General features: G+C 43.0%; 1 protein-coding gene and 1 long non-coding RNA gene across 3 annotated transcripts in view; one reads left to right on the forward strand and one right to left on the reverse strand.

The window, feature by feature from the left end:
* Positions 1-279: 279 nt before the first annotated feature.
* LOC133064860 (uncharacterized) lies at positions 280-5,028 on the reverse strand. Its single transcript, XR_009694746.1, has 3 exons — positions 4,543-5,028; positions 4,299-4,366; positions 280-4,067 (listed from the first exon to the last, which is right to left on the reverse strand). It is a non-coding gene; the product is annotated as an uncharacterized LOC133064860 (long non-coding RNA).
* Positions 5,029-5,105: 77 nt separating this feature from the next.
* The window catches only part of LOC133064859 (E3 SUMO-protein ligase RanBP2-like), a 58,694-nt gene continuing 47,791 nt past the window's right edge, over positions 5,106-16,008 (forward strand). For both annotated transcript variants that reach the window (XM_061155359.1, XM_061155360.1), the window contains exon 1: positions 5,106-5,277. In XM_061155359.1, the coding sequence (XP_061011342.1) occupies positions 5,206-5,277 (72 nt within the window). In that variant the 5' untranslated portion in view covers positions 5,106-5,205. The remainder of the gene's footprint in view (positions 5,278-16,008) is intronic.

Raw genomic sequence — 16,008 nt, forward strand, 5'->3', positions numbered from 1 at the left:
ATCTTGCTATTTACAACAGCATGGATAGGACACTGCTAAAAAGTCAGAGAAAGACAAATATTGTATGATCTCACTTATATGTGGAATGATTAAAAAAACCAAGCTCATTGATACAGAGAACAGATTGGTGGCTGTCAGTGGCAGGGGGCAGGGGGTGGGGGGTGAGGGTGGGCAAAATGGGTGGAGAGGGTCAAGAGACACAAACTTCCAGTTATAAATAATTCATAGAGATGTCATGTACAGCATGGTGACTATAGTTATTAATATGTATTACATTTTTGAAAGTCGCTAAGAGAATAGATCTTAAAAGTTCTGATTACAAGAAAAAATTTTGTAACTGATTGATAACCAATGTTAACTAGACATAGTGATCATTTTGTAATGTGTACAAACATGGAATCATTATGTTATACACAGACTAACATATTACATGTCAGTTATGCCTCAATTTAAAATTAGAGTGCCACATTTTTTTTTTTTAAGCTGTCTTAACCTATTATGTATGTAGTTTTTTCTGTAACAAAGTTTAAGTAGTGCTGTATCTAAATCCATGTTAAAAAAGAAGTCAAAACAGCCTCTGTGTATACAGGCTATCTTCCTTGAGGTGACACCATGTTACTTAATCCTGACACCTACCCAGGGCTGTGCTGTCAAGGAGGCCCTTTGAAGTTCCCTGGCAATTTAATGGAGAAAGGGTAGTGCTGGAGCAATTGGATATCCAGATGAACGAAAAAGGCTCCTGACATAAGCCTTCCAGTTACTGAAAAGATGAACTCAAAGTGGGTCATATATCTAAATATAAAGTGTGAGACAAATCTTTGTGACCAGGGGTCATGAGTTCTTATGCCACAGCAAAAGCATGATTCAGAAAACAAAAGAACTGACAAGGTGCACTTTATCAAAATCAAAAACTGTCTCCTTAGTGGAAGATGCTGGTGAGTTATAATGTATAACTATAATGTGTAAGTATAATGTAGTTACAAACTACAGACTGTGAGGAAATGTTCCCCAATCACATGTTTTAAAGAACTTGCAATCAGAATACCTAAAGTCCTCACAAAACTCAGCAGTCGAAGAAACAGTGAGACAACAGTCGATGAAAATTCAATAATCAACATAAGAAGAATAAAAGAAGTTTTATTCGAGCCAAACTGAGGATTGTAACCTGGGAAGCCGATTCTCAGGAGCCCCGAGAACTGTCCCACCTGTTAGATGTCTATTCAGTTCAGTTCAATCATTCAGTCTTGTCCGACTCTTTCGGACCCCATGGACTGCTGCAAACCAGGCCTCCCTGTCCATCACCAACTCCCGGAGTTTACTCAAATTCATGTCCATTGAGTCGGTGATGCCATACAACCATCTCATTCTCTGTCGTCCCCTTCTCCTCCCGCCTTCAATCCTTTTCCAGCATCAGGATCTTTTCAAATGAGTCAGTTCTTTGCATCAGGTGGCCAAAGTATTGGAGTTTCAGCTTCAACAGCAGTCCTTGCAATGAATATTCAGGGCTGATTTCCTTTAGGACAGACTGGTTGGAACTCTTTGCAGTCCAAGGGACTCTCAAGAGTCTTCTCCAACACCACAGTTCAAAACCATCAATTCTTTGGCACTCAGCTTTCCTTATAGTCCAACTCTCACATCCATACATGACTACTGGAAAAACCATAGCCTTGACTAGACAGACCTTTGTTGGCAAAGTAATGTCTCTGCTTTTTAATATGCTGTCTAGGTTAGTCATAACTTTTCTTCCAAGGAGTGTTTTTTTAATTTCATGGCTGCAGTCATCTGCAGTGATTTTGGAGCCCAAGAAAATAAAGTCTGTTTCCCTATCTATTTGCCATGAAGTGATGGAACCGGACGCCATGATCTTAGTTTTCTGAATGTTGAGCTTTAAGCCAACTTTTTCACTTTCCTCTTTGACTTTCATCAAGAGGCTCCTTAGTTCTTTACTTTCTGCCATAAGGGTGGTGTCATCTGCATATCTGAGGTTATTGATATTTCTCCCAGCAATCTTGATTGCAGCTTGTGCCTTATCCAGCCCAGGGTTTTTCATGATGTAGTCTGCATATAAATTAAATAAGCAGGGTGACAATATACAGCCTTAATGTACTCCTTTTCCTATTTGGAACTAGTCTGTTGTTCCATGTCCAGCTCTAACTGTTGCTTCCTGACCTGCATACACATTTCTTAAGAGGCAGGTCAGGTGGTCTGGTATTCCCATCTCTTGAAGAATTATCCACAGTTTGTTGTGATTCACATAGTCAATAAAGCAGTAGATGTTTTTCTGGAACTCGCTTTTTCTGTGATCCAGCGGATGTTGGCATATTGATTTCTGGTTCCTCTGCCTTTTCTAAAACCAGCTTGAACATCTGGTTGTTCATGGTTCATGCACTGTTGAAGCCTGGCTTGGAGAATTTTGAGCATTACTTTACTAACATGTGAGATGAGTGCAATTGTGCAGTAGTTTGAGCATTCTTTGGCATTGCCTTTCTTTGGGATTGGAATGAAAACTGATCTTTTCCAGTCCTGTGACCACTGCTGAGTTTTCCAAATTTGATGGCATATTGAGTGCAGCACTTTCACAGCATCATCTTTTAGGATTTGAAATAGCTCAACTGGAATTCCATCACCTCCACTAGCTTCATTTGTAGTGATGCTTCCTAAGGCCCACTTGACTTCACAGTCCAGGATGTCTGGCTCTAGGTGAGTGATCACCCCATTGTGATTATCTGGGTCACGAAGATCTTTTTTGTACAGTTCTTCTGTGTATTTTTGCCACCTCTTAATATCTTCTGCTTCTGTTAGGTCCACACCATTTCTGTCCTTTTTTGAGCCCATCTTTGCTTGAAATGTTCCCTTGGTATCTCTAATTTTCTTGAAGAGATCTCTAGTCTTTCCCATTCTATTGTTTTCCTCTATTCCTTTGCACTGATCATTGAGGAAGGCTTTATCTCTCCTTGCTATTCTTTGGAACTCTGCACTCAAATGGGTATATCTTTCCTTTTCTCCTTTGCTTTTTGGCTTCTCTTCTTTTCACAGCTATTTGTAAGGCCTCCTCAGACAGCCATTTTGCTTTTTTTCATTTTTTTTCTTGGGGATGGTCTTGAGCCCTGTCTCCTGTACAGTGTCATGAACCTCTGTCCATAGTTCATCAGGCACTTGTTACATCAGATCTAGTCCCTTAAATCTATTTCTCACTTCCACTGTATAATCATAAAGGATTTGATTTAGGACATACCTGAATAGTCCAGTAGTTTTACCCACTTTCTTCAAGTCTGAATTTGGCAATAAGGAGTTCGTGATCTGAGCCACAGTCAGTTCCCAGTCTTGTTTTTGCTGACTGTATAGAGCTTCTCTATCTTTGGCTGCAAAGTATATAATCAATCTGATTTTGGTGTTGACCATCTGTTGATGTCCACATGTAATCTCTTGTGTTGTTGATAAAGGGCGTTTGCCATGACAAGTGCATTCTCTTGGCAAAACTATTAGCCTTTGCCCTGCTTCATTCTGTACTCCAAGGCCAAATTTGCCTGTTACTCCAGTTATCTCTTGACTTCCTACTTTTGCATTCCACATTTTCAAGACAAAGGATCATAAATCAAAATGACTTACTGACATTTTGCATAAAGTTAATGGAAGAAACTCAACCCAGGTGAGCAGGTCACCACAACCCCCTGCAGAGGTGGGAAGGAGCACTATTCTTTTAAGAAGTTATGTTGCTAGCTCAGAAGAAAGTTAAAAGAAAAGCCCTCTACTTTGGAGCAGGCACTCTTATCTTTGAGAGGTTCCAGTTAATATGTAATGCACACTGCTCATTAGGGAGGGAGAGAGAAAGCCCAGGAGTGACACATAGAATTCTATGTTTAAAATTTCTCATCCTGGCTTAAGACATTTTTTATCAGCCAGAGTTTTACCTGATTAATTTTGAGTCCTCAACTTCTGAATTAATTGAACTGACAGGCACCCAGCATCGATCAAAGGCATCCATTGCTGATCAAAATCAAGGGTTTTTTCATCTCAAGTCCCTCTGTGCTTTTCCTCTTTCGGTTACTCCTTTCCAGTATATTCAACTAAAACAGATTAAGGTAGTAATTTTATGTGCTTGCCGAGGTATGCTTGGCAAGGTTGATTTACTGTTCACACCCTCCGTTTCCTATCTATCCACATGAGCCTAAGAACAAATAACAGTACCTTCATTAAGTTGTTGGGAGAATAAGTCAGTACATGTGATGTTGAGCTGCAGGCCACAGACCTTGCCCAGGTTCAAGACTAAAAGTCCAGAGTCAGGGACAGGAGCTTACCCATCTGAAGCGAGGTCCTGGAGCAACATCCCTAGGTTCGTAGCAGGACATAAGAGCAGCCTCGCTCCCTTGGGGAAAGGGATACTATCAATTAGAGACGACTTGACCTCCTGCTGGCTCATTATTTACCAAGGAAACCAGCAGAGGGACTCACTCCTCACCATCCCTCAGATTAGCTAACATTAGCTGGGGCCTGGACCAAGTACCCTCCCAGACCAGCCACCCTTATTCACATCCAACAAACCTGAAACAAAACACACCATGCTGGTTTCCCTCTTTATAAAGGAAATAATTGCTCACTGTAGAAAATTTGGAAAAATGTAAAATCAAAAAGGATAACCTGTAAGAGGCCAGATTAGTTCTAAGTGTTGAATAAAACTATTTAAAAAGGATAAAAAGTGTCCATAACCATAAATCCTGAACTCCCTGTATACACAGGATGTGGTTTTTTACTACTGAAAACATTTTCTACAACTTGTCTTAAAACTACGCCCGAAAAATTCAAATTCCAAAAGAGCGCTTAGATGCAGCCAACTGGCGCCGCGGCGTGACGTCAGCACCGGGAACATCCCGTCCGGCTCGAGAGCCTGCGGGCCGGTTATTTCCGGACGCAGCTGCTACAGGCCCGAGTCATCCTTACGCACTTCCAACCGCGTCACACGCCCCGCGAGCTTCGCATTCCCGCGCTGCGCAAGAGCAGTCACCTCCACGCGGCGGCGACCGCGGGTCTGCCCGGCGCACAGGATTGACGCAACCATTACGCATGCACGCACCCACGCAGGCGCGTCGCCCTCTCGCCGGCGACGGCGCTGCGTCACGGACCTTCGGGCGGCGCGCTCCCGAGACGACGGAGGCCGCTGCGGCCTCGGCGCTGGCGTTCGTTACCCAGAGCCTAGTCGGCGGCACGATGAGGCGCAGTAAGGCCGACGTAGAGCGATACATCGCTTCGGTGCAGGGCTCTGCCCCGTCACCCCGGGAGGTGAGCAGGCCGGGGCCACGGCCTCCGGGCGGGCCCGCGGCAGCTGCGCCATGGCTCCCGCTGAGGCGCGGCCGGCCGGCGGCGGGCGGGGGACGGGGAGGCGGCGGGCGGGCGTTGGCGCTCTCTGTTTCTCGTCTTCCTGTTTCGTTTCCTGCTCTTCGTTCCCGGCGCTCGGGCGGCCTGGCCTCTACGCCGAGGCGCAGCCGCCCTGCCGCCTCTCACTCACCGCTTTGGAAACTGCTTTCCGGGCATTTTGTTTTTCAACGGGGTCCCGGTGGTTCTGAATTCCTTACGGGCGTTGTTTCTGGGGTAGATTCTTTGGCCTTACGACGACGCCTCTCGGGGTACTTTGCCATCTCCGGGGTAGATAGCTAACTGGGTGCCTAGCGGATCCCGCGGACCTTGATGCCAGAGGGTGGGCGAAGGGGGCGCCGGACCCGGAGTCGCTGCCCAGGGCCGAGTCGCAGCTCCGCCAAGCACGCGCTATGGGATTCGAGACAACTGCCGCTTATTTCGTTAATAGGTTGGGAGTTAGGGTATCGATAGGAGTTTTTAGGATGTGCCATGATAAACGTTCAGGGCAGTGCTTGGCACGTGGTAAGCTCTCAGTAGATGTGGCTGTTACAGGGACAGTCATTCCAGGTGTTCTGGGCTGGAGCCTATGCGAATAAAGATGTATGAGGAAATTAAAAACAAAACCAGTGGACAGTCAGGATTGTAACGGCACCGTAATAGTGTCTTGGTTACCACATGTTAGGCATATATTATTTTACTTTGTGCTCCCGACAACCCTGTGGCTGTTGGGACCTGGGGAGATTAAAGATACTTTTCCGGGGGCACATGGTAGCTCAGCAGGATTTTGGCAGTGGGTATGATTTCGTTTCTTTTAGGAGTATGGAGTGGGTTACAGCCTGTGCGTCTGGAGCAGGGGAATAGGTGCCAACCTTCAGATAGTAACTTCAAACTGCTGGCATAGCTGTAAATGCAAATGTACCTAACAGAGTCAAAAACGGAAGCTCATTAAACGTTCTCTGCCCCTGAAACTGATGTGGCCGGTTTTTTTTTTTTTCTTCTAAAGCAAGTTTAGAGCTTTTAAGAAATTTTTAGTGGGGACCCTGGCTCTCCAAAGCGTAAAAACCACTGTCTAGACAGGAATTAGAATGTTCTTTGAACTAGGGAACTTTTCCATCAACAAAGAAGAGTGGGCACAAAACTTTAAGGATTGGTTACTATTGTCACCTCTTTTACATGTATAAAGAGTATTATAACCAGATGTTTTTCTTCAGACAGGGAGAAATCATTGACTTTTGAACCTGGGGACTTCAGTGGGATATTCATTAGCAAGTGCAGTGGATAACTTTCGGTCCCAGATAAAGACCTAAAAGAGGTGCTTTAATCATAATGGAAATGTTTAAAATGATAATTCAAGGAGTTAACATCCCTTATCTAGCTATAGTTAGACCATATATTCTGGGAGACAACCCAAAGGTAGGTCCCTGAAATTTAGCAGCCTGATACCTGGATCTCAAGGGCGTAGACCAGGAGGAAAGGCTTCTGGTGGCAGGAGGAGAGGGTTAGGGGACAGCCACTGGGGGACCGATTCCACTTCCTGCAGGAGAAGCACTTCTGCTGTGGTTGGAGTCACAGTTGTTGTGCAAGCTGAAGGATAGCTAATGAACATCAGGAGAAAACTTTGATGTCAGTGTCCTGGAGAGAGACTGCAGGACAAGGTCCTAGGTGGACCTCTAGAGAAGCAGAGAGTAAAAAGAATCCCCCAGATTCAGTGGTTTAATATCTGGTGCTAAAATAGCAAACTTTTTATTTGTTTTGTTTCAGTTGCTTCATGGGGCTTCCCTTGTATCTTAGTAAAGAGTCTGCCTGCAATAAGGGAGACCAGGGTTTGATTCCTTTATTCGAGAGGATCCCCTGGAGAAGGAAATGGCAACCCAGTCCAGTATTCTTGCCTGGAGAATCCCATGGACAGAGGAGCCTGGCAAGCTACAGTCTCTGGGGTCACAAGTGTTGGACAAGACTGAAAGATTAAGCACACACACTAAAATAGCAAGACACTGAGGGAGGCCTCAGGTGCAGAGTTGATAAAGGCTTGCTTCTCAGGCGGTCCTGGGGTGGATCTCCAGGAATCGGGGATGGGTGTTCAGAGTTGGAAGGTCCCTTGCCCTAAGGATCCTGGTTAACCTCAAGAAATGAACTGAAACTTTTAAATTAGACTTTGGTAAGAGTATATTAGGTCTTCCTGGCTTCCCGGGTAGATCAGTGGTGAAGAATCCACCTGCCAGTGCAGGAGACTCGGGCTTGATCCCTGTGTTGGGAAGATCCCATGGAGAAGGAAATGACTACCCGTTCCAGTATTTCCTGGGAAATCCCATGGACAGAGAAGCCTGGTGGGCTATAGTCCATGGGGTCCAAAGAGTCGGACGTGACTTAGCAACTGAAACAACAAAATAAACAAAAACTTTGGAACACATGACAGTAATGCTGTAATCGTAGGTGTGAGTGAAATGACAGAACATGGTGCTTTGGACAGGTTGGGAGGGAGATGATGGAGGGAGGGAGCAGAGAAAGTGGCTGTGAAGAGTATAAAAAGATTAAGGTGTATGTACTCGGTACCCAGTTGGGCAGACACTGGCCATGTTGGAACAGACCAGTTTTCTGGGTTATCCAAATTCTAAGTGCTGTGATGGGTCCATAGTCATGTCTTCCCAAGCTTCCACTCATTTCTTTACTTCGTCTTTTGTTTTGCTATTTTCTACTCCTTTACACCTGCTTTTGATTTTGTTAGGACTTCGCAGGTGGTGCAGTTGGTAAAGAATCCTGCCAACGCAGGAGGTGCAAGTTCCATCCCTGAGTCGGGAAGATCCTCTGGAAGAGGAAATGGCAGCCCACTCCGGTATTATTGCCTGGAAAATTCCATGGACAGAGGAACCTGGCGGGCTACAGTCCATGGGGTCTCAAAGAGTTGGACAAGACTGAGCATACACAACCAACACCTGCTTTTGCTTTTATTGAAAATGTCACTTCATTTTTTTTTTCCCCAGATGGCTTCTATTTAGTTTTCTTAGTTTTATATCTAGTTGACTTTCTACTCCACACCCCCGATTTCCTGCTTCTCAGAGGCAGCTTGACAGCTCTTGGTTATTTGTTCTACCTTAAACATCTGTATGTCATACTTCTGAGTAATATACGTATTACAGTTGCTCGTTGAACAGCACAGATCCACTTACATGAAGGGGTTTTTTGGTGTTTTTTCTCGATGAATGCATAGAGCAGTGCTGTGGGGTCCACAGTTGGCTGAAAATGAGGATGCGGAAGCTTGGATATGGAGGAGCCAGGGTTCTGGAGGGGGAGAGAGAGAGAGAGAGAGAGAGAGAGTGTGTGTGTGTGTGTGTGTGTGTGTGTGTGTGTGTACAAGGGGACGACTGTTAAGTATCCATAGATTTTCAACTGTTCAGAGAGTCAGTGCCCCTAACCCTTGCTTTGTTGATCTTCTTTTCCCCATTTTAAACCCTTTCTACTGACAAAAAATGTCTTTACCTAATCTTTAGTTGGGTTGTCAAATCTAGGTTTGAAATTATTTTTTTCTCAATTTTGAGAGCATTGCTGCATAATTGCAGTGTACTGTTGGAGGTTATATGTGATTCTTGTTCTTGATTGCCTGTAGATTTTCTGGACGTTTTCTTTCAGTTGACAAACTTATTTCCTTCACTTCTGGAACATCTTGTATTTCATTGAGCATTTTTTCTTTCTCTCCTCTCTCCCTCTCTTTTTTCTGTTATCTTTCTGATGTTCTCATTGACTGAAAGTTGGTTCTGGTTTGGTCATCCACATTTTTCTCTCTTTGTTTCTTCTGTTGTATTTTTTGATAGATTTCCTTTAACCTAACCTTCCAAGAGAACAGGATTAGGAACTCACTGTTGGGTACCTCAACTTTACTTGTCCTCTCTTTAACCCTCGCCCTCACCCTTGTCAGGAATCCACAAATCTGGAGCCCATCAGTTTATAACAAACCCATTAGCTTCACCTTTTTGCAGAGAGTGTATGTGAGAGGGGGAGTCTGTTGACTGTGTAAGGTGAAGGGCAGTGTGGTGTCTCTCGAGTCTGAATGTTCCTGTTTTCAACCCCACATCAGTTGATGCTTAGCAACTTAAGTGAAATCAGGTATTTGCTTCTAGTGGTGTGAAGTGTCATGGAAAGCAGCACTGAGGGAACTGGATTGTCCTGCTATGTAGCATTGGCTGTGCTCCTTACTGACTGTGTATGCTTCAACAAGACACTTAATCTACTGGACTTCAGTTCCCTGTAAAATGAGGCGACTGGAGATAGAAATGATCAGGTTTCCCCCAAATTTCGTGATTCTGTATGTTAGTCTTTAATAATTGTTGTTTAATTATCTAAAGATAATCCTCTTTTAGTGAGATGTGCTGTGCTTAGTCGCTCAGGCTTGTCTGATTCTTTGCGACCCCATGGACTGCACCTCGTCAGGCTCCCCTGTCCATGGGGTTTCTCCAGGCAAGAATATTGGAGGGGATTGCCATGCCTCCTCCAGGGAATCTTCCCAACCCAGGTCTCCCGCACTGTAGGCAGATTCTTTACCGTCTGAGCCACCACCAAGTTTCTTTACCGTCTGAGCCACCACCAAGTCATCCTATGTCACCCCTTCTCCTCCTGCTTGTCTTTCCCAGTATCAGGCCAAAGTATTAGAGCTTCAGCTTCAACATCAGTACTTCCAATGAATATTCCAGGTTGATTTCCTTCAGGATTGACTTGTTTGAGCTCCTTGCTGTCCAAGGGACTCTCAAGAGTCTTCTCCAACATGACAGCTCAAAAACATCAATTCTTTGGCCCTCAGCCTTCTTTATGGTCCAATTTCCCTCATAGTTCAGTTGGCAAAGAATCCACCTGCAATTCAGGAGACCTTGGTTCGATTCCTGTGTGGGGAAGATCTGCTGGAGAAGGGATGAGCTACCCACTCCCAGTAGTCTTGGGCTTCCCTTGTGGCTCAGCTGGTAAAGGATCTGCCTGCAATGAGGGAGACCTGGGTTCAATCCCTAGGTTGGGAAGATCTTTGGAGAAGGGAAAGGCTGCCCACTCCAGTATTCTGGCCTGGAGAATTCCACGGACTGTATAGTCCATGGTGTTGCAAAGAGTCGGACATGACTGAGGGACTTTCACTTTTCTCACATATATACATGACTACTGGAAAAAAAGCCGTAGCTTTGACTATACTGACCTTTGTCAGCAAAGTGATGTCCCCACTTTCTAATATGCTGTCTAGGTTTGTCATAATTTTTCTTCCAAGGAGCAAGCGTCTTTTAATTTCATGGCTACAGTCACCATCTGCAGTGATTTTTGAACCCAAGAAAAAAAAGTCTGTCACTGTTTCCATTTTTTCCCCCATCTATTTGCCATGACGTGCTGGGACCAGATGCCATGATCTTAGTTTTTTGAATGTTGAGTTTTAAGCCAACTTTTTCACTCTCCTCTTTGACTTTCATCAAGAGGCTCTTTAGTTCCTCTTCTCTTTCTGCCATAAGGGTGGTGTCATCTGCATATCTCAGGTGGTTGATATTTCTCCCAGCAGTCTTGATGCCAGCTTGTGATTCATCCAGCCCAGCATTTCCCATGATGTACTCTGCATATAAGCTTATGCAGGATGACAGTGTACAACCTTGATGTATTTCTTTCTCAATTTTGAACCAGTCAGCTGTTTGATGTCTGATTCTAACTGTTGTTTCTTGATCTGCATACAGGTTTCTCAGGAGGCAGGTAAGGTGGTCTGGTATTCCCACTCTTTAAGAATTTTTCCCAGTTTGTTGTGATCAACACAGTCAAAGATTTCAGTGTAATCAATGAAGCAGATGTTTTTCTGGAATTCTCTTACTTTTTCTGTGATCCATTGGACATTGGCAATTTGACCTCTGGTTCCTCTGCCTTTTCTAAATCTAGCTTGTACATCTGGAAGTTCTCAGTTCACATACTGGTGGAGCCTGGCTTGAAGGATTTTGAGCACTAACTTGCTAGCATGTGAGATGAGCGCAGTTGTGCGGTAGTTTGAGCATTCTTTGGCATTGCCTTTCTTTGGGATTGGAATGAAAACTGATCTTTTCCAGTCCTGTGGCCACTGCTGAGTTTTCCAAATTTGCTGGCATATTGAGTGCAGCACTTTCACAGCATCATCTTTTAGGATTTGAAATAGCTCAGCTGGATTTCTGTCACCTGCAGTAGCTTTTTTCATCATAATACTTCTTAAGGCCCACTTGACTTCACACTCCAGGATGTCTAACTCTAGGTTAGTGATCACACCATTGTGGTTATCTAGGTCATTAAGTTCTTTTTTTTCTATCAGTTCAGTTCAGTCGCTCAGTCGTGTTGACTCTGCGACCCCATGAACCACAGCATGCCAAGCCTCCCTGTCCATCACCAACTGCCAGAGTCTACCCAAACCCATATCCACTGAGTCGGTGATGCCATCCAACCATCTCATCCTCTGTCGTCCCCTTCTCCTCCTGCCCTCAATCTTTCCCAGCATCAGGGAAATATTTTTTTGTATAGTTCTGTGTATTCTTGCTAGCTCTTCTTATATCTTCTGCTTCTGTTAGATCCATACTATGTCTGTCCTTTATTGTGCTCTACTTTGCATTAAATGTTCCCTTGGTATCTCTAATTTTCTTGAAGAGATCTGTAGTCTTTCCCATTCTATTGTTTTCCTCTATTTCTTTGCATTGATCACTGAGGAAGGCTTTCTAATCTCCTTGCCATTCTTTGGAACTCTGCATTCAGGTGGGTACATCTTTCCTTTTCTCCTTTGCTTTTTGCTTCTCTTCTTTTCTCAGCTATTTGTAAGGCCTCCTCAAAACTGCGATTTTGCCTTGTTGCATTCTTTTTCTTGGGGATGGTTTTGATCACTGTCTTGTTCAGTGGTACAAAGCTCCGTCCATAGTCTGCACACTATCAGATCTAATCCCTTGAATCTGTTTGTCACTTTTTTTTTACTCTGTTTGTTGCTTCTACTGTATAATCGTAAGGGATTTTATTTTGGTCCTACCTGAAAGGCCTAGTGGTTTTTCCTACTGTCTTCAATGTAAGTCTGAATTTTGCAATAACAGTCGTGTGATCTGAGCCACTTATATTAATCTTCTGTCTGTATAGACCACATTTTGTTTATCCCTTTATCTGTTGAAGGACACTTGAGTTGTTTCTGCCTTTTGGCTATTGTGGGTAACGCTGCTGAGAACATGGGTGTGCAGATATCTATTTGAGATTTTGTTTTTAACTCTTGAATTTGTACCCATGAGTAGAATTGCTGGGTTGTAATCTGTGTTTAGCTTTAGATAAATTGCAAACCGTTTTCCATAGTGGCAGCACCATTTTTTATCTCCATCAGCAGTGTAAGAGGATTTCAGTTTCTCTACATTCTTTTTTTTTTTTTCTTCTTTTTAAAATTAGAGCCATCTTGGTAGGGGTTTTTTATTGTGGCTTTGATTGGCATTTTCCCGATTACTAATAATGTTGAGCATCTTTGCATGGCTTATTGGTTATTTGCATATCTTTAGTGCAGTAGCTACCTAAGCCCTTTGCTTTGGGCTTTTTAATTGAATATTTGTCTGTTATTGAGTTGTAGAAATACTTTATATATTTTGGATATAATTTCCAAATGCTTTTTCTCATTCTATAAGTTTTCCTTTCACTTTTTTTTGTAATGTCAGTTGATGCAAAACGTTTTTAATTTTAATGAATCTCATTTATCTGTTGTTTCTTATGTTTTTGGTGTTATATCTAAGAGTACATTGCCAAATGTGAGCTAACGGAGATTTAACCCTATGTTTTCTTCTGAGAGTTTTGTGAATTTTAGTTCTTAATGTTGACCCATTTTGAGTTAGTTTGTATACATGGTGTGAGGAAGGTATATAGATGGTGTGAGGAAGGGGGTGTGATTTCATTCTTCTGCACGTGGAAAATCAATTGTATCATCACCGTCTATTGAAGAGACTGTTCTTTTTCCACTGAATAGACTTGGCATGCTTGTTAGAAATTAATTTTTTGTCCATAGCTTTATGGGTTTGTTTCTGAACTCTCAATTTTGTTTAGTTGGTCTATATGTCTCTCCTTAGGTCAGTGGCATGTTGTTTTGATTGCTGGAGTCTTATACTAAGTTTTGCATTGGGGAAATCGTATGTCTTTCAACTTCATTCTATTTCTAGAGTGTGTTTGGGGCCCCTTATAATACCATATGAATTTGAGGATTGACCTTTCTATTTCTTCAAAAAAGGCTGTTGGAATTCTCATGAGATTGCATTGAATCTGTAGATTCCTTTGGGTGGTATTCACCCATTGGTAATATTAGGTCATCCTATTCATGAACACACCTTTCCATTTATTTAGGTCTTTAATTCCTTTCAGCAGTGTTTTAAATTTATCAGCATACAGGTTTTTTGCCTCCTTGGGTAAGTTTACTCCCAGGTATTTGATTCTTTCATAAGCTTTTGTGACTGAAATTGCTTTATCAATTCACTCTTCTGCTCGTTCAGCACAGCTGACTGTTGTGTGCTAATCTTGTGTCCTGCAGTGTTGCTGGATTAGCTTTTTAGCTATAGTAGTTTTCTTGTGAATTTTTTGGGACTTTATATAGGATTGCATCATCTATGGATATTGATAGTTTTGCTGCTTCCTTTCAATTCAGTTTTGTTCTGTTTTTGTAATTTCTTTCCTGTCTAAAATTGTTCTGATTAAAATTTCCAACTCAGTGTTGAATAGAAGCACCGAAAGCCATTCCTGATCTTAAGGGGAAAGCCTTTAATCTTTCATCATTGAGTGTGGTGTTGCTATTGGTGTTGTTTAGTTGCTAAGTCATGTCTGACTTTTTTGTGACCCTGTGGACTATAGCCTGCCAGAAATCCTCTACAAAAGTCCCTCTATCCATGGGATTTCCCAGGCAAGGATACTGTAGTGGGTTACCATTTCTTTCTCCAGTGGATCTTCCCGACCCAGGTATTGAACCTGCATCTCCTGCTTGGCAGGCAGATTCTTTACCACTGGTACCACCTGGGAAGCCCTGCACATGATGTTAGCTGTGATCTCTTCATTAATGACCTTTATCGTGTTGAGGAAAATTCTGAAAGAGATGGGAATACCAGACCACCTGACCTGCCTCTTGAGAAACCTGTATGCAGGTCAGGAAGCAAGAGTTAGAACTGGACATGGAACAACAGACTGGTTCCAAATAGGAAAAGGAGTATGTCAAGGCTGTATATTGTCACCCTGCTTATTTAACTTATATGCAGAGTACATCATAAGAAACGCTGGGCTGGAGGAAGCACAAGCTGGAATCAAGATTGCTGGGAGAAATATCAATAACCTCAGATATGCAGGTGACACTACCCTTATAGCAGAAAGTGAAGAAGAACTAAAGAGCCTCTTGATGAAAGTGAAACAGGAGAGTGAAAAAGTTGGCTTAACGCTCAACATTCAAAAAACTAAGATCATGGCATCCAGTCCCATCACTTCATGGCAAATAGATGGGGAAACAGTGGCCGACTTTATTTTTCTGGGCTCCAAAATCACTGCAGTTGGTGATTGCAGCCATGAAATTAAAAGACGCTTACTCCTTGAAAGGAAAGTTATGACCAACCTAGACAGCATATTAAAAAAGCAGAGACATTACTTTGCCAACAAAGGTCCATCTCGTCAAGGCTATGGATTTTCCAGTAGTCATGTGTGGATGTGAGAGCTGGACTATAAAGAAAGCTGAGCACCAAAGAATTGATGCTTTTGAACTGTGGTGTTGGAGAAGACTCTTGAGAGTCCCTTGGACTGCAAGGAGATCCAACCAGTCCATCCTAAAGGAGATCAGTCCTGGGTGTTCATTGGAAGGACTGATGTTGAAGCTGAAACTCCAATACTTTGGCCACCTGATGTGAAGAGCTGACTCATTTGAAAAGACCCTGGTGCTGGGAGGGATTGGGGGCAGGAGGAGAGGGGGACGACAGAGGATGAGATGGCTGGATGGCATCACCGACTCAATGGACATGGGTTTGGGTAGACTCCGGGAGTTGGTGATGTACAGGGAGGCCTGGCGTGCTGCACTTCATGGGGTCGCAAAGAGTTGGACACGACTGAACAACTGAACTGAACTGATCATGTTGAGGATATTCTTTGCTTTCTGAGAGAATCAGTTTTCTGAGAGTTTTTATCATGAATGAATGTTGGATTTTGTCACATACTGTTTTCCTTTTGATGGCACTTGACATGGTCTTGCAGTTTATTGCCTTTGTTCTTTTAATGTGATGTATTAGTTAACTCATTGTCTTGTATGAAATCAACCTTGCATTCCTCGGACAAAAATTCCTGTTGGTTATGGTGTATAATAGTTTTAATGTGTTCTTGGTTCATTTTGCTGAGGGTACTTTGTGGAAAATTAGAGTTAAATGTTTTTTTAGTAGACTTTAGAACAGTTTCAAGTTCAGAGCAAAATTGTAATGAAGGTAATTTTCCCACATTCGTCCTGCCTGCCCCAGTGTCAGCATTTCCCACAGAATAGAACACTTGTTACAGTTGATGAATCTAAATATTTTCATCCAAAGTCCATGGTTTACTTTAGAGTTCACTCTTGGTGGTGTACAGTCATGGGTTTTGACAAATGTATAAAGACATGTATTCATTGTTATTGTGTCATACATAGTAGCTTCGCTGCCCTAAAGATCCTCTGTGTTTTGC

Source organism: Dama dama, chromosome 11 (genome assembly GCF_033118175.1).
Source record: "Dama dama isolate Ldn47 chromosome 11, ASM3311817v1, whole genome shotgun sequence".
NCBI classification, from domain to species: Eukaryota; Metazoa; Chordata; class Mammalia; order Artiodactyla; family Cervidae; genus Dama; species Dama dama.